The sequence below is a fragment of the Furipterus horrens genome, unplaced genomic scaffold, assembly GCF_987537825.1.
Source record: "Furipterus horrens unplaced genomic scaffold, mFurHor1.1.pri manual_scaffold_11, whole genome shotgun sequence".
Taxonomy (NCBI): Eukaryota; Metazoa; Chordata; class Mammalia; order Chiroptera; family Furipteridae; genus Furipterus; species Furipterus horrens.
The window spans coordinates 88688428-88713776 of NW_028327181.1; the positions used below are offsets into that span (position 1 = coordinate 88688428).

At 46.2% G+C, this 25349-nt stretch overlaps 1 protein-coding gene and 1 long non-coding RNA gene across 5 annotated transcripts; one reads left to right on the forward strand and one right to left on the reverse strand.

The window, feature by feature from the left end:
• Window positions 1–1165: 1165 nt before the first annotated feature.
• Window positions 1166–6373, reverse strand: LOC149998787 (uncharacterized). 4 transcript variants are annotated; one of them, XR_016513988.1, is made up of 4 exons: window positions 6214–6373; window positions 4698–4915; window positions 2670–3807; window positions 1166–1381 (listed from the first exon to the last, which is right to left on the reverse strand). It is a non-coding gene; the product is annotated as an uncharacterized LOC149998787 (long non-coding RNA). The 4 variants fall into 4 exon arrangements; XR_016513986.1 differs by having other exon boundaries at window positions 4698–5688; XR_016513987.1 differs by lacking the exon at window positions 6214–6373 and adding an exon at window positions 5630–6207 and having other exon boundaries at window positions 4698–5037.
• A 10773-nt stretch (window positions 6374–17146) lies between these two features.
• On the forward strand, window positions 17147–18815 carry LOC149998788 (somatotropin). Its single transcript, XM_090290971.1, has 5 exons — window positions 17147–17202; window positions 17440–17600; window positions 17761–17868; window positions 18096–18236; window positions 18512–18815. Exons 1-5 carry the CDS (start codon window positions 17193–17195, stop codon window positions 18710–18712), a joined length of 621 nt encoding a protein of 206 aa, XP_090147097.1. The 5' UTR covers window positions 17147–17192; the 3' UTR covers window positions 18713–18815.
• The last annotated feature ends 6534 nt before the right edge of the window (window positions 18816–25349 follow it).

Consider the following 25349-nt stretch of genomic DNA (forward strand, 5'->3'; position numbering starts at 1 on the left):
CTAGTACCTAGCATACTCCTGCTATATTAGGTACTCTCATGTATGTGGAATTAATAATGAATAAATTAACAATTCTTTCCACAAGGAATGTCTTAATGAATTAAAAAAATACAGAAACATATGTGGGTTATGTTACATAAATTAACATGTGTTTTCTGTTTTCAAAGGGCATAAGCCTATGACCGCATTACCTGAGTGATTGTCTGTACGTATAAGCCTCACTTAATCTTGTCTGCATCGCTGCCTCCTGAGACTCAATGTTTTGGCTGAACTAAGTAGCTGGGTTGGTGAAGAATGGGGTGGTCTGTGGGCTTCGCTTTAAAACTGGTTTCTCTTTTCTATCCTAATGGCTTGGACAGAAAGAGCCCAGAGGTCTGAGAGGGGGGGAAACCTAAAATATTTCCCTCAGCACAAACTAAGTATAATGGGCAAAAGGGTTTTGGACAGGTGAGATGTGCCTGGCACACCTTCCTCCAAAGAAGCCCTTCTTTTCCCTAATGTAGGACATTGAAAAATTAATACCTGCCTTTTGTCATCTAGTGGTTATGGACTGAATGATGTCTTTTAACCCTGTTGCCAGATCTGTTGCCCCCAGAATACAACAAAGATGCCAGCCTGTTAAATCAAGCATGCTGTTGTCTGGGGACAGCCAACTGACCTGGAGTCTGCACGATCCTTCCCCACTCTTATTAGGGATTTCTGGACCCAAGGGTAGGTAGGACAATGACCATGTCCAACTTGAAGCAGCTAGAGGAGATCGAGGCCTTCGCCCATTGTCCTTTATAAGATTATAAAGGGTCTTAAGTCTGAGAGGGAGGGATTGTTATTTTTTATTGTTAAAATATTTATTTATTTATTTAAAATATTTATTTATTTATTTACTTATTTTAAAAAAGAAGAATATATGAAAGGGTGAGGCAGGAGAGCTTGTATGTCCGACCCATGGGCACAGACTTGGCGGGGGGGATTGTTGGGGGAGGGGGGGTGCTGGGTGGAGGGGAGCAAAGGAGAAAAAATTGGAACTATTGTAACAATATAATCAATAAAATATACTTTAAAAAAAATAAAGAAACATCTCCACTGTGGTCCTCTCGGTTTACACATGACAGTCAGGAACCAGGGGCCTGGGCCTGGATAGGAACAAGAAGAAAGCCCTAGAAAATCATTTATGCCTGGGACTCTGGTCAGTTTTATTTGTAATGGGGAAGGGAAGAAAATAACAGGAAGTGGAAGCAAGAGAAGAAGGGAGGAAGCATTCGGAAGGGAGGAGAGGGGTTTTGGAATGACCCCACCGCAGGCCTGCACCCTGTCTCATGCCAGGCGACATCCTGTCATCCAGTAGGAGAGTGGCCAGCCTGAACAGTGCATCCTCCAGGCTGCCCTGTGGAGAGAGAAAAACCGGTTCTTGCTTCCCGCACAGTAGCTGCTTCTCCACCCACGTGACCCAGTGCTTAGCCAGTCTTCCACGCAGAGCGCCTTCGTTCCTAGCTCTCATCTATCTTCCTCCGGCCCCTCTGATCCTTCCCTTATGTTTCCCTTGTCCACGGTGTTCGCACTCTTCCCCAGTCAGTGTGCTTTGGCATTTTCAAATCCTCATGTCCTTCTGAAGAGGGCGAACACTGTTTTACAGGGCTGAGAGTTACTATATTTTCCAGGGGCAACTACTGACTGTCCCTCCAGAAAGGTTCAGCCTTGTCACCATGTTCCTTCTTCTTCTTTTTTTTCATTTATTTTATTTTGTTGTTGTTCAATTACAGTTGTCCCAATTCCGCACCCTCAACGTTGCTCTCCCCTCCCTACAGTCAATCCCCACCCTGTAGTTCATGTCCATGGGTCTTTTATACTTGTTCCTTGACTAGACCCTTCCTTATCTTTCCCCAGTTATCCCCCTCCCCATTGTTGTCCCTTCTGTTGCAAGGTGTTTTTAGAGTATGCAAGGCACTTAACTCCTTCCATCTTCACAGTTGCCTGCGAAGGCAGCCATTGATACTATTTATACACCCAGTTTAAAGCTCAGAAAAGTTAAGTAATCATGCCAACATCCTGTGTTGGTAAGCTGACAGCTTTGGGGGTGACTGCCCAGCCAATGAGAAACACATTTTTATGGAAACTGTTGCTGCCAGTTATGGAGTGAGGAGCCCTGTGGCAGCCGTGACAGTACTGCCTTAATTGTTCCCATACCTACAGTTGATGGAACCAAGTGGGGCACAGGGTCCAAGGTGCACCAATCGGATTCTCTGGCCCAGGCACTTAGACTGGGACTGAGCTTAACCACTTAGACCATAGTTTGTCTTGTGGACCGTGGAGCAGAGAAAGCTGGTCTGCAGAGAAATAGTGAAGCAAAGGCACCAAGAGGAGCAGAACCCTGCCAGGGAAAGCTTGCTGACAGCTTCCAGCCCAAGTTCCATTCTCTTCCTGAGGCCACGCTGCACCTTTGTGTGGGCTCAGCAAGACACCGTGTCCTTGCAGACGAACTCTCCCTCAGCTAGCTCAAATTAGTTTGTTACTGTAACCAAAAGGCTTTTGTTTAATACAAGTCAGAGTCCTGAGACCTGTCACTATCCCACTCCTTTCTAGACTGCAGAAACCACCTGATCCTGGCCTACTGTCCCTCCCACACCCCTCCTGGGGCTCTGCCCACTAACTGAGTCCTACAGTGTCCTTCTCACCAGTTCTTCATCCCCCCTGCTCTGGACACAATCTTTTTTGCACAGTGGATGGCTGAGAAAAGATTGGGGCTCAGCAGCTCTGAAAAGGAGAAAGAAGATACCTGTGAGAGCAGGTGACAGTCGCAACAACTGAGGCAGACACTCACTCTCCCTGCCTAGGCATGTGCCTCCTGGGGGCTGGCTATCCAGACTAGGTAAGCCCTCCCTTCCAGAGGCCCTTTTAGACATCCCTACAATGGCTGCTGGTGGTCAGGGTGGCCCAGGCTGGGGGAAGGAGGACTGAGTTTTGGGCCTGTTTACTGCCATAGTTTTTAGCCAGAGTGGATGGTGGTTCACCCAAAGTTTGAGAGTTTCTAGGGAAAGGAAATGCCAAAGAGGCAGCACAGAGACCAAGGTCAAGTCCTGCCTAATGAGGGCTCTTCAGGTGAAGATCCAGGGACATTAATCAGAATACAAAAGAGGAAGTGAGGGGCAGAGTCAGGCACCTGTGGAGTCTCCTGGATCAGCTCTGAAATGGGGAGTTTGTCCTCGACCTTTGGTCAGATCGTTAACCAAAGAGGGTACCGCTTATTAATGAGAGCTGGGCCCCCAGGATCACCAGTCTGGCTACCACTGATTCTACAAGCCTCAGTTTGCTCTTCTGTAAAGTGGGAATAATAGTTTTTACTGCATGGAAAGTTGGATGAAACCAGCTATGCGTGAAAAGTGCTTAGTACAGAATGCGCTGTCAATAAATGTTAGCTGCTGCTCTCCTGCTACAGGCTGTGCAGAGCCTTTCTGGAAGGTGCTCAAGGACACCGCAGCATCTCCCAAATGGGTGGGCATTGGGGCCACTAGTCACACCCGCTCAGCAAAGGAACGCCCTGATTCCTTGACCTACCCCTCTGGGGACGTTCTCAGACTGCAAGTGGAAAAGAGAAGTTTGGTGAGTAGAGTCTGGTCCCCTCTCCCTCCTCCCACCCTGGGGCCCAGGACAGACCTTGACAGACCACGTGGCAGATGTTTTCCGAGTGACTCTGGTGATCGTTGCACCAGTAGCGGCTGTTGATCTGGAAGATGCCATAGTCAAAGCTGCCATCTGTATTTTCATTTACCTTTGATATGTTGAAGTTGCTTTCTACAAAAGCCAGGCACAACCCTTGGGAAAAAAGAGAGGAGGGTATTTAGAGGGGGCCAAGCTAGGGAGAAGGAGGATGAAGGGAAAGAGAAATGAGAAATGAAAAGGAAGGAACAAGGCCTAAGAAGCTAGCAGACTAGAAACACCCCCTAGCTTCTCCTTGAATCCTTTGGTCCATCACCCAACCATCACCTTAATCATTCATCTGTCCATCCATGCTTCCGGCACCTACTAATCATCTACTGTGTGCCAGAAACTGTACAAAGCCCTGCAAGGGGTTTTTAGTTGGGTCAAATGCAGATGCTGTCTTCAAAGGGCCTATAGTACAAGAATGAAGATATATACCTGAAATAAAACCCACAAAGCAAGTTAAAAGAAAAAAGTGTTGTAAGACAGGTGTGCCCAAATTCTGGGCAAAATGGAGATATCCCTAACATGCAGTAGGATGAAGCCTTTGCAATGGCAGTTCCCTTTGCCTGGAATGCTCTTCCCTAAACCTTTGGGTGACCAGCACTGCTCAATGTAACCTCCTCAGAGAGGCCTTCCTTGACTTCCCCTTCTAGAACAGTAACCCCCATCACTCCTCCTGCTGTGTTCTTCTGCTTAGCATTTATCACCACCAGGAAGTGCTTTATATTTTTTTGTGTTTGTTAATTGCTTATCTCTTCCCCAAGATGTGAACACTATAAGGGAAGGGGCTTTGTTTATATCCCCAGCACCTAAAATATTTCCTGGCACATAGTAAGTCAATAATGGCTGAATGACCATGGAATGTTGGGAAAGGTTTCTTGGAGAGGGATGCTTTTTTTGAACTTGACTTTCATAGATGAAAGAGAAAAAGAAAGATGGCCACATAGGGTATGACCAGTAGAGTAGAAATCAGGGGGAGGGGGTGAGAAAATGGCACTCACAGTCACTCAGGGAGTACCCCTCGAATCCATCCAACTCTTCCTGGTGCAGCACCTGGGCCAAGTCACAGCGGTTGATAAGACTGGCCTGATTTCTGGCAACGAGGCAGCTGACCAAGGCGATGAGTAACGCCCCCCTCATCCCCAGAGGGGAGCAGGTGCGTTGGAGGGCCTGCAGAGCTTAGGGCCTCACGGGATTCCTGCTGGTCTTCTCTGAGAGTCTGAGGAATCAGGAGAGAACAGCCCATTGTCCTCGCTCACTCACTCACTGCTCCCCATCTGGCCGTTTCCGGTCTCTTCTCATTTATTCTGTAGTATTCTGGCTGGGGACCTGTATCTAATCCTAGGAAACATCAGGCAAAGCCAAACAGAGGGAACGTCTCTAAAATAAACCAGTCTATATTCTTCAGAACAGTCAGTGTCGTGAAAACAAAGAGGGGGGCTATTTCTGTCACTAGCAGTGTGTGTGTGTCGTGTGGGTGTATCTTTCCCCTTAAACTAGGTCTGTGTTCCTGAGGTCAGAGGACTCGGTTTCTCCAGCCACCAACTACATGAGTCAGGCATGAAGCAGCTTCTGCTCAGACAAGGTGGCTACCCTGGTGGCCATGTCTCCTCACGGATCTTTTGTTCTATCTTCTAAGACTGACCCTGTGCTATTCTGAGCTTGCAACCATTCTTTTGTTTTTCTCTCCCACCCTAGAGTTGCCAGATTTAGAAAATGAAATTATAGGATGCCAACTTACATTAGAATTTCAGACAAGCAACAAATATTTTCTTAGTATAAGTACGGCTCATGCAACCCTACCCTGCCCTGACTCGGTAGATTCCTTCAGGGACAGGTGTCCCTGAGCCCTGGGAAGCACTGAAGTTCACTCTTGGGATCCCCTTGGGGAAGACAGTTGTTCTGGCCGGTACATTCCCCTTCTGAAGCTTACCTCTCTCCTGCCCCTCTCTGATCCCAGGTCCCAGGCAGCCTAGGGATTTCTCTGAGAATCTGTAGAACAAAGCTGTTTGGGTAGGAACCTACTCTTTTTCATGAACTACACTCTAGCCCCACCCAGCTTACAGCTCTTCATGTTCTAAACAAGGTGGGAATTCTGGGCCCCACCCTACCCTGCCTTCTGGAACCCCTTTTTTGTGACATCATTACTCTCCTGGAAATACTCTGTCTGTGACTTGGGGCCTATTTCAGCTTCAGACAGAAATGGCAGATGGGCCTGGAAGGAGAGGTGACAACTATGATGAAGACCACTGGGTAGGACAGGGTAGAAAGTGCTCGTTGTTCTGTCTGTCCACCTCCTCCCCTCCTGTGAACAGGACTGCCTTGGTGGGGAGCTCCATTCCACATTAGGTTTTAGCGGGGCTGCCAGTCACAGGGCTCTGCCCTCCAGGTGACAGTGTAATTTGAGTTGAAGCAGAGGAGAGCAGCTCATCTGAGGGGATAAGCCTCCTTGAGGAGGAAGCAGAGTCCAGACAAACTTCCAGTCCCAGAGTCCACCCTTTCTAAACACAGTCTTACCTTTATTGTAATCCTGCAATTTGATAAATGTCCTTTCTTGTGGAAAACAAGTTTGAGTTGGGTTTCTGTCACCTGCATCCCAAAGTGCACTGCCTAGTAAGTCGGCATGGGGTTAACCATCTATGGAATGATGACCTGACAACCTGACACCTCTGCGTGAAGGCCAGCCGCAGCCGGCAGCCGTCCGTCTTGAGAGACGATGGTGTAGCTTCTTAAGAGTCTATCTGCACCGCCGAAAATGGCTGTGCAGTCTGACTCGGGAGTGACACGGTATCTGTCTCCTCCCGTGTTGAATCGACATCTTGCGATGACGCTGGAGTGTCCTCTCCAGTGGAGCTGAAGCTACAGAGCCTGGGCAGGGTGATATGGAGGGTCTGCTGTTGCCCATGCAGCAGACCCCCCCTCTCTTCGCAGCTGAAGGGTCCAAGGGAAAGACGGAGTCGATACAGCTTGGCTTCAGGTGCGCCGCAGGAGTTGCCGGTGTTGACTACAATGTCAAACCGCCTTAGGGACTCCGGCTCCGGATTTTCTGTCGGGGTTTACTCCCTTAGCCTTTCCCCTGAAGAGGTATGCCGCAAGGCAGCGGAGGTTTTTTGGAGTCAGAGTTTTCCTTCTCTGATGTGCCCTGACTGGAAGATCGAACCAGCGACACTTAGCTCGCAGGCCGACGCTCAATCCACTGAGCCAAACCAGCGAAGGCCACACATATCATTATCATTAGTCACCAAGGAAATCTGAGAGAGATTTCTATCAACTGGAGCAAAAAAGAAGCAAGAGAAAGTTTTGTTACTGATGGCCACTCTACCCCGTGAAGCAAGATGGCAGGGTCTGACAGAAAGAAAGTAGAAAGGGCTTTCTAAGTGGGCAGTGCTGCCCCATGCCCTAGGCCTGCAGACTTCTCCCAGTAGGGCAGCAGCACATTGCATCTTGGGATATGAAGCCAGTGGGAGCTGGGGTGTGGGTAAAGCCCTAGGAGGAAGGAATCCTTGGAGTACTGTTACCAAGCCCATCCAGTAGAGGAGGGGCGGATCCTACCACTCACTACCTACCAGGCAAATCTCCAGAGATGGACTTGGGTGGAAAAGAAAGGAGTCTTTTACTTAATGGGAAGTTTCTGCCTCAAAGTATCTGGGTAACAAAAGTAAAGGGGAAAGGGAAAGTCAGAATATGACATCAAAAATAGCTATTTAGGACTTTCGGCTAAGATGGAGGCCTAGACTGACATGCTCTGTGTCCCTCCACAACTAAGAAGGAATAGAACAACCACAAAAACCAGAAATAACCAGAAGTTCCAGAAAATAAAGCTACATGGAAGTCCAATGTGTTAAGTTATAAACAAGTGGTACTCGTCCGGACAGGTAGAAGAGGCAAAGCCGGGATGGAGAGGTCAAGCTGTGCTGGTGGTGGCAGCTGCAGTGATGGTGGCAGGATCGTGGTAAGCACAGACACCTGTATTTAAGGGGAGGTGAGAAGCGCCTGGGGAGCACCCCCAGCTGCTGACCAAACATGTCAGCTCACGATTCCAACACTGGGGAAGGCAGACCTCCACTGTCTTGAATTGTGAGGGCCAGAGGGCATGGGGATGGAGGAGGAGGCTCCCCATCTCTCAGCAGAGAGTGAACGGCAGGAATCCATCTTGGAACCCCGTCCCCACACAAAACGCCACAGTGTGGTGAGAAGGGTTGCCCGGTAGTGATGCATGCACGGGGCTCCACCCACTATAGTGCAGGAGGTGTGACAGCCCCACCCAGGAAGCAAAGGTAAACACAAAACTGTGGGGATGGCACAGATCATGATAGAGAGCCCAGTGATGCAACTGACCAGCTGGCAAATATCTGATCTAACAGATCAGCAGATAGGAAATCTTTCTGAGACACAGTTCAGAGCTTTGGTTATACGAATGCTTACAGACCTAACAGCAGACCTTAAACAAGAGAGGGAAGGAATGAAGGCTAGTCCTGCTGAAATGAATGAAAGCACATATGAAACTAGTGGTGAGGGAAAGAAAACCAGGGATCAAATCAACAAATCAGAACGTAGGGAAGGAACAGTCAACCAGTGCAGAAAGAGCGAACGAAAAGTGAGGAAAATGAGGAGAGGCTCAGAAACCTCTGGGACAGCTATAAGCGGGCCAATAGTCGAATAATAGGGTTGCCAGAAGGTGAATAAGAAGAACTAAAAATTTTAAAATTATGTGAAAAAATGATGAAGCAGAACTTCTCTAACTTGGGGAAGGAAATAGACTTACAGGTCCAGGAAGGACAGAGAACTCCAAAAAAACTGGACCCAGGGAGAAACACACCAAGACACATTATCATCAAAATGTCAAAAATTAAGGATAAAGAGAGAATCTTAAAAGCAGCAAGAGAGAAGAAGCGAATTATGTACAAAGTGGTCCCAATAAGACTATCAGCTGATTTCTCAAAAGAAACTCTGCAGGCAAAAAGGGACTGGCAAGAAATATTCAAAGTAATGAAAAGCAAAAACCTACAACCATGATTACTCTATCCAGCGAAGCGGTCATTTAGAATAGAAGGGCAGAGAAAGTGCTTCCAGAACAAAGTAAAACTGAAGGAGTTCATCAGATCTAAACCACTGTTATATGAAATGTTAAAGGCACTTGTTTAGGAGAAAGAGGATCAAAACTATGGTAGCTTTTTTAATATTAAAAAGTATTTAATAATTCAAAAGGCAAAATACAAATTAGAATTAATGCTTATCAAATTTTTATATCAAAATTATTTACATAAATCCAAACATTTTACTTCATTCTTTGAAAGCTTAACTCAATTTTAAGTAACTTTCAATTGTAAAATTTAAATTTTATTTAAATTAGACATCTAATTGAAATTTTAATTTAAAGTGTAAATAACTTTTTAAGCAAAAATGTTAAAATTCATAATTCTAGCATGCAGTTTCCATCTATGTGTCAATGTGAAGAATTGGTATCATGTTATGTCTAAAGTCGAAACCTATAGACAAATTTAAAAGCAATGTGTAATGTGATTTATGTAATATCACAAAAATGTCCTCAGCTTCCATTTACAACTGAGGCAAATACCATACTGATTCATGTGTACCTCCAGAACCACTAACAGGAACACAAAAACAAGAAGAAATTGTACACTCAGCATTATTATAAAGTGCTTTTTCATTGCACTCATATCTATTGCTATCTTAGAGGAAAGCTGACAAGTTCCTTGTCTTTTCTCTCCCCTAAGTACTTTTCTGCTCAAAGTTTCTTGGCACTTCCAGACAGTACCTAGCAAGGGCCCCATTAAGCTTTCATTAAACCTGCAGAGGCATTTTCTCCCCCTCGTGGACTTAGGGTAAGATGTTAAGCACTGCCCTGGGCCTTGAACATTATTAGTCAAGAGAGTTGGATGCTTAGGGTTAGGTCCTGCTGTGCCAGGGCTGTGTGCCAGATCCTGAGTGACAGAGCCACCTGTGGTCATTAATAAATTTAATTATTTTGTATGAGGGGGACTTAAAATATAAGGTCAAGGTAGGGGTTCCTCTAGCCGGTTCTAAAGGTGATAGTGAAAAAGAATGTTCTGGAAATAAATTGCTATAGAAAACTGAGGAAAATGTGAGGAAACGACCACTTTGAGTTTTCAATAAAATATGCAAAAACCTCCAAATGATGCAGGCTGCTGAAATGCAGAACACAAAGAACTAAATCAGTGACAGATGACATCTGCCCTGAAGGCAGAAGAGAGCAGGATCCACGTGGCAGAAAATTCAGCCAAGGGTGCAGTCGCACATTTGAGAAGTTCCCCAAATGCAGAGCAAAAAGGCATGTGGAAAACAATGAGACAAAAGCGGATGGATGTGGATGATGAAGATCAGAGACTTATACTGGGACAAAGATACTAGTGCTGAAAAGGGTGAGGATGTGAATCTGACAGGTATCCTACATCCCAGGGAAATATGCAAAAGGACAGCTACCACTTATACATATTCAAAACATATATTACTAAGATTGTGAATTTTTGGCTTTATTATCAGGCTTATACTTTACCCTATAGGATATATACCTTCTCAAATACTTTACACGCTGACTAAAAACTAGACTACAAATACCTCAACTCCACGCCCCCCACAAAGGAGGAATTATATGGGTTCCATATTCTGGCTACAATTAAAAAAAAAAAACGATTAAACATACACACACTGAGTAATAATTGAGCCAAAGGCAAGTTAAAATCTGGAATAAAATGTTTCTAAAACCATAATAATGACATTAACGTATCAAGTTTATGAAATTATGAAGTTGATAACAGTTTATGAAATCATAAAGTTGATAATAGTTTATGAAAAGGGGAGTTATGGGTCTGTCAAGGTTGAGAACTTCAGCATCAGGTAATTTCGGAAGTGGGGAAAAGCATCTCTCACATCCCCATCTTCAGGCCAACTCACTGTGCAAGTTACCCAGTGGCCATTAGAGGGCAGAAGCAGCCCACGCACAGGTAGTGGGGGTTGGGGCACCAACACCTAAGAATTCCCTCCTCTATGCTTACCAGCTGGGGAGGTGGGGAGTTGATATCTCCATTTTACATGGTGGTAGAACAAGGATTTGGGGTGTGGTCTCTTTAATTCCCAATTCCAGATTCCACCTTGTTGGTTCCTTAACACCAAGAGGCCTCCCTGTGCTACCATAAATTTAAAAAGAGTGTCCTGCTTTCTGTGGGTCAGCAGCCATAGCCCCAGTCTGTCTTCTGCAGGGCTGCTGTGGAGTAGTTGGAAATGGTATCAAAGATATGTGAGTCTCAAAGTGCCTCTGGAAGACCTCCCAGCCTGGGAGTACTCTCTGTATTGACTTTCCACCTTGCGTGAAACCCCACCATTTTAAACCAAAGCAAGAGGGGGTGTCCATTATCAGACATTGCAACATCACAGACTTAGCCGACCAGCCTAAAGAATAAAACACTGGAAAGATCCTTTTTATGTGGGAGAGGGAAGGTTTAAGTGGGGATGGGGAGGTAATGGTGGAGCACTTAAGAGATGCTACAATATGGAGGCCTCAATAAAAATGATTGATGACAATATTGAGCTCTCTCAGTGTGGTAGGCAAGAGGCTAAACTGTGAATGCAGTAAATCAAGACCGAAGTCAAGATAGAGCTCGGGACTTAGCCCCAGGTGCAAGGCTGTAGCTGTTTACATCCCTGCTGCCCTAGGTCCAAGGGCTTGGCTGTGGGGAGAGAGGAGCTGCAGAGGTTTGCCGCAGGGCTTGATGTTGGTGAGTACCTGCTACTGCAGCCACAGTGAGGAATTTGTAGCTAGCTGTGGCATCAGCCCAGGAAGAAGCATCAGGGTGAGAGAGCAGGTGTGCTCGTTGTCAAGGACAGACACAGACTCAAAGGCCAACAGCTGCTGGATGTTATGAAAAGCATCCTCAAGATGGTGAGTCCAGGACCTTTTCCCAGGGGGCAGTGAAGTGGCTAATGACAACTGCTGTTTTTTCTCAAAAACTTCAAAAATTAGTTTAGGACTTCTGGCCAAGATGGAGGCCTAGACAGACAAGCTGCATCTATCTCCCTCCACACCTAAGAAGGACTACAACTACCTCAAAACTAGAGACAACCAGAAGATCCAGAAAATCGAGCTGCATGGAAGTCCAACAAACAAAGATATAAAGAAGAAATACTCATCCGGAGAGGTAAAAGGAGCAGAGCCAGGGTGGAGAGGATGCGGTGTGGTGGTGGCAGCAGCAGTGGTGGCGGCAGCAGGCCAGCAGAAAGCGCAGTCAAACATTTTAAAAAGTAGGGAGGGACACCTGGGGAGCGCTCCCAGCACCAGACCAGACCGCACAGCTCACGTTTCCAGCACCCAGGACAAGAGAGTCTCATTGCTTCTGACTGTGCAAACCAGTGGGGGTTGGGGCAGAGACAGAAACTGCCGGTCTCTCAGCAGAGTCCGCTTGTTTAAGGGGCCCCCATGGTCCTAGAATGTCCGCAGACCCACCCACTCTGGGAACAAAGGCCAGGGCAATGGCTAGAGAGGTGCCAAATCCATGCAGAAGTGGGAGAAATGCATGGAAAAGGGGTGAGTGCTGAGCAAGCGGCATCGTTCCCTCTCAGACCCCTCCCCCAAACACAGCGCCACCACGTGACGAATACCTAAGGCTCCGCCCCTTACAGTGTAAAAGGTGTGACAGCTCTACCTAAGACACAGAGGCAAACAAACACAGGAGCCTGTCTAAATGAGAAGACTGAGAAGTATGGTCCAAAAGAGGGAATGGATCAAGGTTCCAGTGGGAGAACTAAGCGATGAGGAGACAGCCAACCTAACAAACGAGGAGATAGCCAGCCTAACAGATGCAGAGTTCAAAACACTGGTGATAAAGATGCTCACAGACTTGACAAGTATGCTTAAGTACGGCGAATGCATAAGGGAAAGAGTGACGGCAATGCTAAATGAAATGAAGGAAAATACACACAAAACCAATGGTGAAGAGAAGGAAGCTGGGGTTCATATCAATGCTTTGGAACATAAGGAAGAAAAAAACAGTCAATCAGTACAGAATGAGAAAACAAGAATTGAAAAAAATGAGGAGACTTAGGAACCTCTGGGACAACTTTAAACATGCCAACATCCGAACCATAGGGGTGCCAGAAGGAGAAGAGGAAGAGGAAGTTGAAGGCAGCAGCTTCAACTCCAGGTGCTTTTAACCTGTTCAGGGGCCCCCCAGAGGAGAACTGTTCCCTCCTGAGAGCTACAAGCAAGTAAGTAAAAGTGTTTAGGCAGATGGGACTCCAGGAGGAGCAATCAATGTTCACCTGAATGGCCTGAGATCTCCCCAGAGAAATCCCAGGCAGTGATGAATGTTTCTTTAGACGTATTCTATTAGTCTGGTGGGAAGTAGCTGCACTTGAGCATGGACTTTGGAATCTCTCTAAGACTTTAATCACCATAGCCAATGAAACTGCCACCTCATTTGCTAATATTCAGAAATCTCTGGACTCTCTAGCTAAAGTCATCTTAGATCATCAAATTAGCTTAGACTATATACTAACAGAATAAGAAGGAGTTTGCATGACCATCATCGCCTCTTGCTATACTTACACTGACACCTCAGGTCAGGTGGAAACAAGCATCATGAAAATGAAGCAACAGGCTACTTGGCTTCAATAAACATTGGACCATCACACCCCCGTCTCTGAGGGAACTGGAGGTTGGTTTGCGAGTCTATTTCCATGAATACCACAAGGACTTGGCTCCATATTAGGAGAAATTTTTAAGTTTAACCATTTTTTTCTTTATAATGCTTGTCTTTATTGTTTCAAAACTCTTTATGACTTGGTTTTCCCACACCAGAAATGTTGTACCTGTTCAACAGGTGCCTCTAAAAATACATATCTCTGCTTTTAACTCATGAGGTTTTGCTCGACAACACGGTAGTTTTTCACTGCCCTAGAAGACTCAGAGGACATCAGTAGCTCCATAGATATGGAGGAAAAATTGACAGTGGGGAATTGTAACAGTGATTGAAGTAAACATAATATACTAATCAGGTGGTAATTATAAAATAGGATATACTAACAAATTCATAGAAGATTCATGTATTAAAAGTTTCCTTACAAGGATTTTATAGACATCAGCAGTGGCAGCTCCTGCTTAACCAAGGAATGACCCTGACCCCAAGAAACTGGGCAAATGTCAGTGACTCATATAAGAACCAGCAGAAACACTGTCCGCACATCCTGTTCTGAGATATCAGCAGTGGAAATGTGGCTGGAGCAATGAAACTACAGGATGACGCACGCAGGAGATAACATTGAAACATCCAAGAGCAGAGCTGAGAAACTGCACATCGCCAGGAATTCCTTGCTTCCCTTCTTCCCACAGTTCACCTGTATAAACTAGCCAGGATGCCTGAGATGCTCAGGTGGGCTTTGAGACAAGAGTCCCTCATCTTCCAGGTGGCCAGTGCCTGAATAAAACCACTTTCCTTTATATCAGCTCCTGCCTCTCGAGTGTTGGCTTTTAGGCAGCCGGACTTGCGTTCAGTTACAGAAGTAAAGCGTAAGTAAAGTTGTCCTGGGGATAATCCCAGACTCTGGCCTTAAGGATGTCAGGACAGAGTGAGCAGTGGGAAGTGTGGGCCTCAAGTGACCAAGGGAGAGCGGGAAGAACTGCCGCCAGTCCCTCTGAGGCTATTGCTAAGATCAGGGCAAGTGTGGCTCTGAATAATGAGATAACCCTAAAGTTCACAGACTTGAGCCTCAAAGGGGCTCTTGAAGCCTGAAAGAGGCCACTTTTGGATCAAGAACAGACCTGAGAGTTTCTACAATAGGTACAGAGAACCTCAGAGATGGTCAAATATGGAAACATGAAAGGCTTCCCAAAACACTGAAATTCACAGATTCCAACATAATGGGAGGCCCATCCCAAGCCTTTCGAGGCTAACCTCAGAGATGCTAGTCAGAGCTTCTCCTCACTGGCCACCATGCCGAAGTTATTTGGGGGTACTCTCAGAACCTGGAGAAGCCAGGGGCCTGGCCCCAGGTGGTACCCCAAGAAAGGGTGGGTGACTTCCTGCACTAGAGGGAAAATCCCATCTAATTCAAAGTTTAGCTTCTATAATCATGAATTATGTCCATGGTCTTCATCACTGAAGGCCCTGAAAAACTCCAGACCAGAGGAGAGGATCACCAACATTCACCCACACCCTTTAGTTCTTCCCTCTCTGGGTCCAATAGTTGCCACCATGGTGACGTTTAGGAAAAGGTTTATCCCTAAGGGTCCCCAGAGCCCCATTGGCCAACCTAGTCCTAGGGTGAGCAGACGTAGGTTTGCTGAGAGGAGACACTCCCTGCTCCTGCTGGTCCCATTTGTTCTTGGCAGTAACCTGCCCGATGAGGAGCCTCAGCCACTCCTCTCTGTGCCACACGTGTGTGGCTCTCAAGCAGTCCTTCACACCTAGGGGAGGCCTGGGGCTTTTCTCCTATGGTTCACTGTTCACATACAAGTTCCCCCAGCATTAGCAAGAAGCCTTCATGAGGGGCTCCGCAGCAGAGCTCCTTCCCCCAGGTGGCATAGGAGGAAGGAGTGGCAAGGGAGGCAGAAGGCTGTGAAGAAGGGTCGCCCCCCCCTTCCCCAGAGTCTGTAGCTTTGATGACACTCCGCCCTGTTTCTCCGACAGTCCTGCCTGGAGAACAGCTCCCACAGGCCCCAGTGCCCTCACTAGCAGATAACGAATCAATGGCATGTTTGGGCAATGGTTCAGGAATGATGGGAGAAAATGGAGCTCTACTGGTCCTAAAACGGGGAGGTGGCAGGGCACAAGTACCCACATTGTAGACCATGGGGGTAACTTTTCAATGTTGATTGCCAGTACCCTAACCAATGACCTCTAGGAGGGTTTGCTTGCTTGTTTGCTTTACCACAGGATCAAGTACTAAATGTTGTTAGACTCAAGGGGCAAAAAGTGTAAACAAAGAAGAATGTGTTCTTTCCTGCTCTTATCCCTGGGGGCTAGTAACACCCAGATACTGAAATAGCCAGGACCCTGGGCACAGAGAGGCTGCAAGGCAGCAGCGCTACCTTTCCCAAGCCCTAGCCTTGCCTGCTGCGTGGTCTCCAACGTGTACTCTGTGTCTCCGGGCCATCCTCACCTGGGAAATGAGGAAAACAATCTGCCCGTTAGGAGAGGACAACATGAGACAAAGGGACCCTTGTGATTAGGGGAAGGATCCCTGTGTTCAGAGTGACGGGAAATTAAAATATCTAGGTGACACCCACCCAGTCTGCTTCGGAGAAAGGGCTTAGGATGATGCAACATGGGAAGAGGCTTTGGAGATCTGCCGCCTTGGCCAAGGTTGCTCATGCAAGTCAACCTCTCTGAACCTTGGTCTGTAAAACAGAGTGATAATAATACTTCCTTCACAAGATGGCTGTGAGGGTCAAATGTGAGAAAGCATAGGCATGCTCTTCACAATCTAATACACCTCATACAAATATCAAAAAGAGAAGACAGAATGGGAGAAGACTACAATGAGTGGAGAGGGCATCTTTCAGGGTGCAGTACCCTGGGTTCCAGCCCTGGGGACAAGGCTCAAACTCTCAAGTTCTCTTCCAACTTTGAGATTCTCTGATGGAAAGAGGGCTGCGGGAGGAAGCACTGTTTGTTCCCAGGACTGCTGCTTCTTAGTCTGCATCCCTGTACAGGTCCAAAGGAGCACCCGTCTCTAAAGTTTTGGTCCTTTGCCCACCCACCTGGGGGAGCCCCAACACTCAGGAAAAGGAAGGGCAGTGTGGGGCTGATGCCCTCTAGTGGTCAGTATTAGCACTACATCCAGTGCCTGAGGCAGGGCCAGGTGTTGAGGTGGTCTGATGCTGGTAGAGGCGAAGGTAGAATCTGGGGCTGAACCTTGCCCAGAAACCCCAGAATCTATTGCTGTCTTGACCCTTTTTCCCAACATACACATTCTCTGCGGTGGGCAGAGGGAGACTGCACAGGGAAGAAAAAAGGGATATAGTACAGGAGGGGTCGACACAGCTCTGAAGCCACAGCCATTCTGACACAGCCCCCCTTTGGGGGACCAGGTGGGCCCTCTTCATCCCAGGGGACACTTACACAGCGATATCCTGCCAGTGCACACCTGGACTCAGATTATGCCTTTCTGCCCTCCACCCCTTAAAACGAGAACAGATTGGATAGTCTCTCCAGTTGAGACCCTGTGTGCCCAATCTTCACAGGGCTGGTGACGGTGGAGAGGGGAGCAAGCCTGGGGGACATGACCCCAGGAGAGGAGCGGGAACAGGATGAGTGGGAGGAGGTTCTAAATTATCCATCAGCAGAGGCCCACCAGCGGGACCGTACATAAATGCATAGAGAACACAGGCAGGGGCGGGGGGTGGGAGGAAGAGCGCCGGGGCCAGGGTATAAAAAGGGTCTGCAAGGGATCAACTCCAGGATCCTAGGACCCAGCTCCCCAAACCGCTCAGGGACCTGTGGACAGCTCACCCAACTGCGATGGCTGCAGGTAGGTGCATCTAAAACCCCCTGGGCTTGCAGATGGCTGGGGGCACTACCCTGGGCTGTGGGGCTTCTGAATGAGAAATAGACATCCATCCCCAGACATGTGGCTGAGTTTCGAATGCTCTCAGTTGCTGGGGGACGGAGAGGAGAAAAGGAGGCCCCTGGGGCAGAAAAAGGGCTGGCTGGACACTTCAGCTTCCTGCTCTCTGCGGCGCCACCCTCAGCCTCCGTGTCTCCCTAGGCCCTGGAACCTCTGTGCTCCTGGCTTTCACCCTGCTCTGCCTGCCTTGGCCCCAGGAGGTGGGCGCCTTCCCCACCATGTCCTTGTCCAGCCTGTTTGCCAACGCTGTGCTCCGGGCCCAGCACCTGCACCAACTGGCTGCTGACACCTACAGAGAGTTTGTAAGCAACCCAGGAAACTGGTGGGGGGAAGGTGGCAGGAAGGGGTTTATCCCAGTGAAGATGCTGTCAGGTGAGTGAGTATAAACTGAGGCACGTTCCAAAGAAAGCAGTGATGAGAACTGAGCACCGGCTTAGACGGGGCCAATGTTCCTTCTCCCAGGAGCGCATGTATATCCCAGAAGGACAGAGGTATTCGATCCAGGCTGCCTTCTGCTTCTCGGAAACCATCCCGGCCCCGACAGGCAAGGAAGAGGCTCGGCAGAGATCTGTGAGTGGCCTCCACGACCCAGCAAAGGAACAGCCACCTCCCTCTTTCTAAGAAGGCAGCCCCATCTCTCCACAAGAGCCTGGGCAGCGGCACCTGCACCCGGGCCCTGGGCTGCCTTCTCCCCCAGGTGGTGGAGGGTGGCAGTTGGTGGCGGGATGAAGGGGACAGCCTGCAGAGGCTGCCATTGGTGGGGCTGCCCGGCGCCCACCACAAACCCCTCCCTGCAGGACGTGGAGCTGCTCCGCTTTTCCCTCCTGCTCATCCAGTCCTGGCTCGGGCCCGTGCAGTTCCTCAGCAGGGTCTTCACCTCGAACCGCGTCTATGAGAAGCTGAAGGACCTGGAGGAAGGCATCCAAGTTCTGATGCGGGTGGGATGGTGTTGTGTGTCCCCAACCCTGGGGCCATCCCTGCCCTCCCAGGGGCTAGGAGGCCCCGCTGGCTTAGCTGAGGGGTGGGGGCCACCCATCTGCTGGAGAAGAGAGATACCGCTGCTCTCTTTGAAGCAGCCCAGCCCTGACCCAGGGGAAGTCATACTCCTCATTTCCCGTTTTGAACCCTCCAGCCTTTCGGAGTCCGGGAGGGGAGGAAGGGACACAGAGGGGCAAGGGCAAGGACTGAGTCTCTCTCTCCTTCCCTTTTGCAGGAGCTGGAAGATGGCAGCCCCCGGGCTGGGCTGATCCTCAGGCAAACCTATGACAAATTTGACACCAACTTGCGTGGTGATGACACAGTGCTCAAGAACTATGGGCTACTCTCCTGCTTCAAGAAGGACCTGCACAAGGTTGAGACATACCTGCGGTTCACGAAGTGTCGCCGCTTCATGGAAAGCAGCTGTGCCTTCTAGCTGCTGGGCATCTCTGTGACCCTTTCCAGGGCCTCCCCTGACCCTGGGAAGGGACACTCCAGTGCCCACGGTCCTTTCCTAATAAAATTAAGTTGCATCATAATGTCTGAGTAGGTGTCGTTCTGTTATGGACGGGGTGAGCTAGTGTGTACGGGACAAGGGGCAGCTTGGGAGAACAACCTGCGGGAATCCCGTGGGGTGCGTTAAATAGTACCAGGACACTGAAGGATGACTGACCTGGAAATTCTTCCTGGGTTAGAAAGAGGCTGACACATTCACTCCTCTCTGCTACACACCAGGTTCAGTCCCCAGCTCCGTGGTCCCAGATTACCATAGGTAGGATCACCCCCATAAGGTCCTTGGAGGCATTTCCCACCATCCATCCCAGCACCACAACCCCAAACCTAGCCCCCAAGAGTCGGGGGGAAATGAAAGCAAGACAGCTATTAAGTACAGAAGCGAAACACCCCAACACAATGAGAGAAATCAGAGAATTACTTTTGTGCAGAAACTTTAAGGGGAACATGCAACGGGCCCCGCTCCCCTTAGGAAATGGGAACAAGGCGAAAATGACTTTGGGATATGAACTGGGGCAAGAACTGGAGAAGTTCTAAATTAGGGGTTGCAAATTCAGCGTAAACAGGTGCCTGGTAGATAATTACATAAGTAATGGGGGCTGGATATGAAGAGATAAATCGCAACTGACACTCAGCCTCCTTGTGAGGAATACAACACGAAGGGGTGGGGACTGGAGTAACATAAGGAACTCAGGCCCTAGCTAAGGCGGGGCCCATCCAACCTTGTTCAGGACTGCAGGAGGAGGGCTGCCAGACCTGCTGATTCTTTGAGACAGACAGGACATCTAGACCTTAATGTGAAATCTAATTTTTAAACAGCATTTCATATTGAAAACATTTTTAGGGGAACAATTAACCCATATACATTGGTCTTCAAGCAGCTGGTGAGCAATTTGTTCTAAGAGTCGTGAACTCAGATAACTTGGTGTAAGGGAAAGAACCTGAAAGACTTTGATTTGAATTTATGCTCATGAATAGATTATGCAACCCTCCAGAGACCTAGTTTCCTCATCTACAGGATGGAGATTATAATAAATCGTCTTATAGGCCATATGTGAAGGTTAAATGAATTGATGTTTCTGAAGGGGTTGACACATTACAACACTCAAGAAATTGCAGCTGTTTTTGTATTGAATTTTGGGTAGTCCACGTTTTCTGATGGAATGTTTAAATACTTGTTATTGAGTCATATTCCGTAGTCTAATTTTTTTAAAAATTTCCAAATGAACTTAAAAGGGCACCCAAACACCTTGGCTAAGTAACCAGTAAATCGATACTTACATCCTCAAAGTAACTATATCACCCAAATATAATTTTACAAAATCAGTAATTCTTTTACAATCCAAATAATCACCCTCCTAATTAATCTTCCTGCAAAGTTCATATTTTTTATATGCTATAATTCATTTTCTTTAAAACAGGACTCACCAGTATTTATTTTTAATATTTTACACTTAGTAACATAAATATTTGGGAAGTGGTTGAAAATGAAAATAATCAAAACTCCAGAGTTTCATTTCTTTCTTTTGTCTTTTTTTTAAAAAAATTTAAGTATATTTTATTGATTATGCTGTTACAGTAGTCCCAATTTTTTCCCCCTTTGCTCCCCTCTGCCTGGTACCCCCCTTCCCTCCAGCAATCCCACCTGTTTAGCTCATGGCCATGCATATAAGTTCTTTGGCTTCACCCTTTCCTATATTACTCTTAACTTCCCCCTGTCTATTTTGTACCAAACAATTATGTTTCCTAATCCCTGCACCATTTCCCCATTTCTCCCTCTTCCCCCTCCCAGCTGATAACCCTCAATACAATCCCTTATCTATGATTCTGTTCCTATTCTGGTTTGCTTAGTTGGATTTCGTTTTTATTTTTTAGATTCAGTTGTTGATAGTTGTGAGTTTGTTGTCATTTTAATGTTCATAGTTTTGATCTTCTGTTTCTTAAGTAAGTCCCTTTAACATTTCGTATAATAAGGGCTTGATGATGATGAACTCCTTTAGCTTCACCTGGTCTGGGAAGCACTTTATCTGCCCTTCCATTCTAAATGATAGCTTTACTGGATAGAGTAGTCTTGGTTGTAAGTCCTTGCTTTTCATCACATTGAATACTTCTTGCCAGTCCCTTCTTGCCTGCAAAGTTTCTTTTGACAAATCAGCTGATAGTCTTATAGGCACCCCTTTGTAGGAAACTCTGCTTTTCTCTTGCTGCTTTTAAGATTCTCTCTTTATCTTGAACCTTTGACATTTTAATGATGATGTGTCTTGGTGTGGTCCTCTTTGGATCTAGCTTGTTTGGGACTCTCTGTGCTTCCTGGACTTGTATGTCTACTTCCTTTGCCAAATTTGGGAAGTTTTCCTTTGTTATTTTTTCACATAAGCTTTCGATTTCTTGCTCTTCCTCTTCTCCTTCTGGCACCCCTATGGTTCAGATGTTGGCACATTTAAAGTTGTCCCAGAGGTTCCTAAGCCTCTCCTCATTTTTTTCAATTCTTGTTTCCTCATTCTGTACTGTTTGACTGCTTTTTTCTTCCTTATATTCCAAATCATTTATTTGAACCCCAGTTTCCTTCCTTTCACCATTGGTTTTGTGTGGCTTTTCCTTTGTTTCATTTAGCATAGCTTTCACTTCTTCCCTTATGTATTTGCCATACTTAAGCATATCTGTTAAGTCTGTGAGCATCTTTATCACCAGTGTTTTGAACTCTTCATCTGTTAGGTTGGTTATCTCCTCACTGCTTAGTTCTCCCACTGGAACCGTGATCCGCTCCCTCTTTTGGGCCATATTTCTGTGTCTCCTCGTCTTGACAGGCTCCTGTGTTTGTTTGCCTCTGTGTCGTAGGTAGAGCTGCCACTTTTGTTATGTTGTAAGGGGTGGAGCCTTAGGTATTCATCATAGAGGGCAACCTGTTTCACCATGTGGTGGCACTCTTTGTGGGGGAGGGGTCTGAGAGGGAACAATGCCGCCTGCTCAGCACTTGCCCCTTTTCCAGGCACTTCTATCACTTCCGTATGGGACAGGCACCTCTCTAGCTGTTGCCCTGGCTGTTGTTCCCAGAGTGAGTGGGTCTGCAGATGCTCTAGCACTGTGGGGGGCCCTTTAAACAAGCAGACTCTGCTGAGAGACTGGCAGTTTCTTCCTCCACCTCAACCCCCACTGGTTTGCACAGTCAAAAGCAATAAGGTTCTATTTTCCCCGGCACTGGGACCATGAGCTTCGAGGTCTGGTCTGGTGCTGGGAGTGCTCCCCAGGTGTCCCTCACAACTCTTTAAATTGTGTGACTGTGCTTTCTGCCAGCCAGCTGCTGCCTCTGCTGCTGCTGCCGCTGCTGCCACCACTACACCACGTCCTCTCTGCCCCAGCTCCACCCTTCCTACCTGTCTGGATGAGTATTTCTTCTTTATATCTTTGTTTGTTGGACTTCCATGCAGCTTGATTTTCTGGTGGTTGTCTCTAGTTTTGAGGCAGTTGTATCCTTCCTAGTTGTAGAGGGAGAAGCAGCGTGTCAGTCTAGGTCTTCATCTTGGCCGTAAGTTCAGAGCTTCATTTCTTAGCTCAGGAATCATTCATCTGCCTTAGGTCATTCTTTTATTTGTCTGACTTTAAAATCGTGGCATTTTGGAGCTAGAAGGGCCCTTTAAGGAATCTTACTCTATAGCATCCCTTACAGATGGTATTCACTTGTGTAGCACTAGCATCAAGGAAATCACTCTTTCACAAGGCAACTCACTCTACTAAATCTCTCTAGTTTCAGACAGGTATTTCTTACATTAAGCTGAAATAAATATCCCTATAATATCCGTCATTTGACCTTAGAATTATTTGGAAATCTCATGGTCTTTAGAAGATGATGTAATTGGCACAAATATATTATTATGTCTTGGCTTGAATACGTGTCCTAAAAAGAAACATGAGCCATCTTAAGTATTTGTTGAATGAGTATAGCCGCAGAGGGATTCCTAGAAGGATGTTTTAGCTACTGGTAAGAGGATTCTATGTTGTCATGACAGTAGTCGACTGCAGGGGGAACCACACTCCAGGGAGTTTCAGCTCAGTTTCTTCCCAGGATGGCTGAATCAACTGCACCCCTGCTGGTTGAGGATTTCAAAGAAGCGAGTAGATTTTGCAAAATTTTAGAATTTAAAAAGACCTTGAAGACCATCTACCCTAAACTCTTTGATTTAACAAATGTTGTTCTGTCTTTCAGCTCTTCAATTAGGCAACCTCTGCTGCAAATTAGCAACGCCTGCAATGTTTTCTAAACAACTCTGCAGGTAGCTTCAACTCCCTATGATTCTGATTTAATTGGTCTGCAGAAGGATCCAAGTAAGAATATATATATATATTTTTTTTTTAAACAGATTTTAGAGAGAGATAAATCTTTTTGTTTGTTCCACTTATTTATGCATTCACTGGTTGCTTCTTGTATGTGCCCTGACCTGAGATCCAGTGGCAGCCTTGACATAAGGGGACAATGCTCTAACCTAATAAGCTATCCCACTGGGGTAGCAAGAGTGTTTTTCACAACTCCCGAGGTGAGTCTAAACTGCAAACTAGGTTGAGAACCACTGACTTCAGGACCACAAAGGTAAGATACATGTGTCTCAGCTATTATATTGGTTTTTTTTAAAAGGGGGAGGGGGTGGTGGCGGTAAAAGGAGTTGTGAGATCTGGGCCAATTGTGGTTCTTGCTAATTCTAACCAGTCATTCAAATTTTTTTCTAATAAGCTAGTAACAAATAGGTAAATTCTATATGGTTTCATTCAATTTTTTTCTAATAAGTCAGTAACAAAAAGGTAAATACTATATGGTTTCTTTCATATCAGGTACTTAGAGTGCTCAATTCAGAGACAGAAAGTAGAATGGTGGTTACCAGAGTCTGGGGGCAGGGAAACAGGGAGTTGTTTAGTGGCTTCAGAGTTTCAGTCTTACAAGATGAAAAAGAGTTCTGGAGATTGGTTGCAAACAATGTGAATGTGCTTCACACTATTGAACTATACACTTAGAACATTTAAGATGGTAAATATTATGTCTATTTTACCACAAGCTTTTAAAATTTTAAGTATTTTTTCTTATTTATTGATTTTAGAGAGAGAGGGAGAGAGAAACATCAATTTGTGTCTGCGTATGCATAACATTTCTCTCTCTCTCTCCCTTCCTCTCTCTAAAATTAATCAATAAAAGAAAAACAAAAATCTTCCCAAGAGTAAAATTAGCAAGATTTGCACAAGAAAATTCAACAGGCAGAGTTCAAGCAATCCTAGAGGCCTGGAATAATGTTCTTCCAACTCAATGTAAACTTTTATTTATTTGTTTGTTTATTTTCAGTATATTTTATTATGCTGTTACAGTTGTCCCAAATTCTTTTCCTTTGCTCACCTCTGCCCAGTACCCCGCTTCCCTCCAGGAATCCCACCCCTTTAGTTCATGTCCATGGATCATGCATAGAAGTTCTTTGGCTTCACCCTTTCCTATATTGTTCTTAACTTCTGTCTATTTTGTATCAACCAATTATGGTTCTTAGTCCCCGAACTACTTCCCCATTTCTTCCCTTTCCCCCTCCCAGCTGATAACCTTCAAAATAATCTGCATACTTATGATTCTGTTCCTGTTCTGGTTGTTTGCTTGTTTTGTATTTGTTTTTACTTTTTTAGGTTCATTTGTTGATAGTTGTGAGTTTGTTGTCATTTTAGTGTTCATAGTGTTAATCTTCTTTTTCTTAAGTCCCTTTAAAATTTCATATAATAATGGCTTGGTGATGATGAACTCCTTTAGTTTTCCCTTGTCTGGGAAGCACTTCATCTGCCCTTCCATTATAAATGACAGGTTTGCTGGATAGAGTAGTCTTAATTGTAGGGCCTTGCTTTTCATCACATTGAATACTTCTTGCCAGTCCCTTCTTGCCTGCAAAGTTTCTTTTGACAAATCAGCTGATAGTCTTATAGGCACCCCTTTGTAGGAAATTCCCTGCTTTTCCCTTGCTGCTTTTAGGATTCCCTCTTTATCTTGAACCTTTGACATTTTAATGATGATGTGTCTTGGTGTGGTCCTCTTTGGATCTAGCTTGTTTGGGACTCTCTGTGCTTCCTGGACTTGTATGTCTACTTCCTTTGCCAAATTTGGGAAGTTTTCCTTTGTTATTTTTTCACATAAGCTTTCGATTTCTTGCTCTTCCTCTTCTCCTTCTGGCACCCCTATGGTTCAGATGTTGGCACATTTAAAGTTGTCCCAGAGGTTCCTAAGCCTCTCCTCATTTTTTTCAATTCTTGTTTCCTCATTCTGTACTGTTTGACTGCTTTTTTCTTCCTTATATTCCAAATCATTTATTTGAACCCCAGTTTCCTTCCTTTCACCATTGGTTTTGTGTGGCTTTTCCTTTGTTTCATTTAGCATAGCTTTCACTTCTTCCCTTATGTATTTGCCATACTTAAGCATATCTGTTAAGTCTGTGAGCATCTTTATCACCAGTGTTTTGAACTCTTCATCTGTTAGGTTGGTTATCTCATTTGTTAGGTTGGCTGTGTCTTCATCACTTAATTCTCCCACTGGAACCTTGATCCAT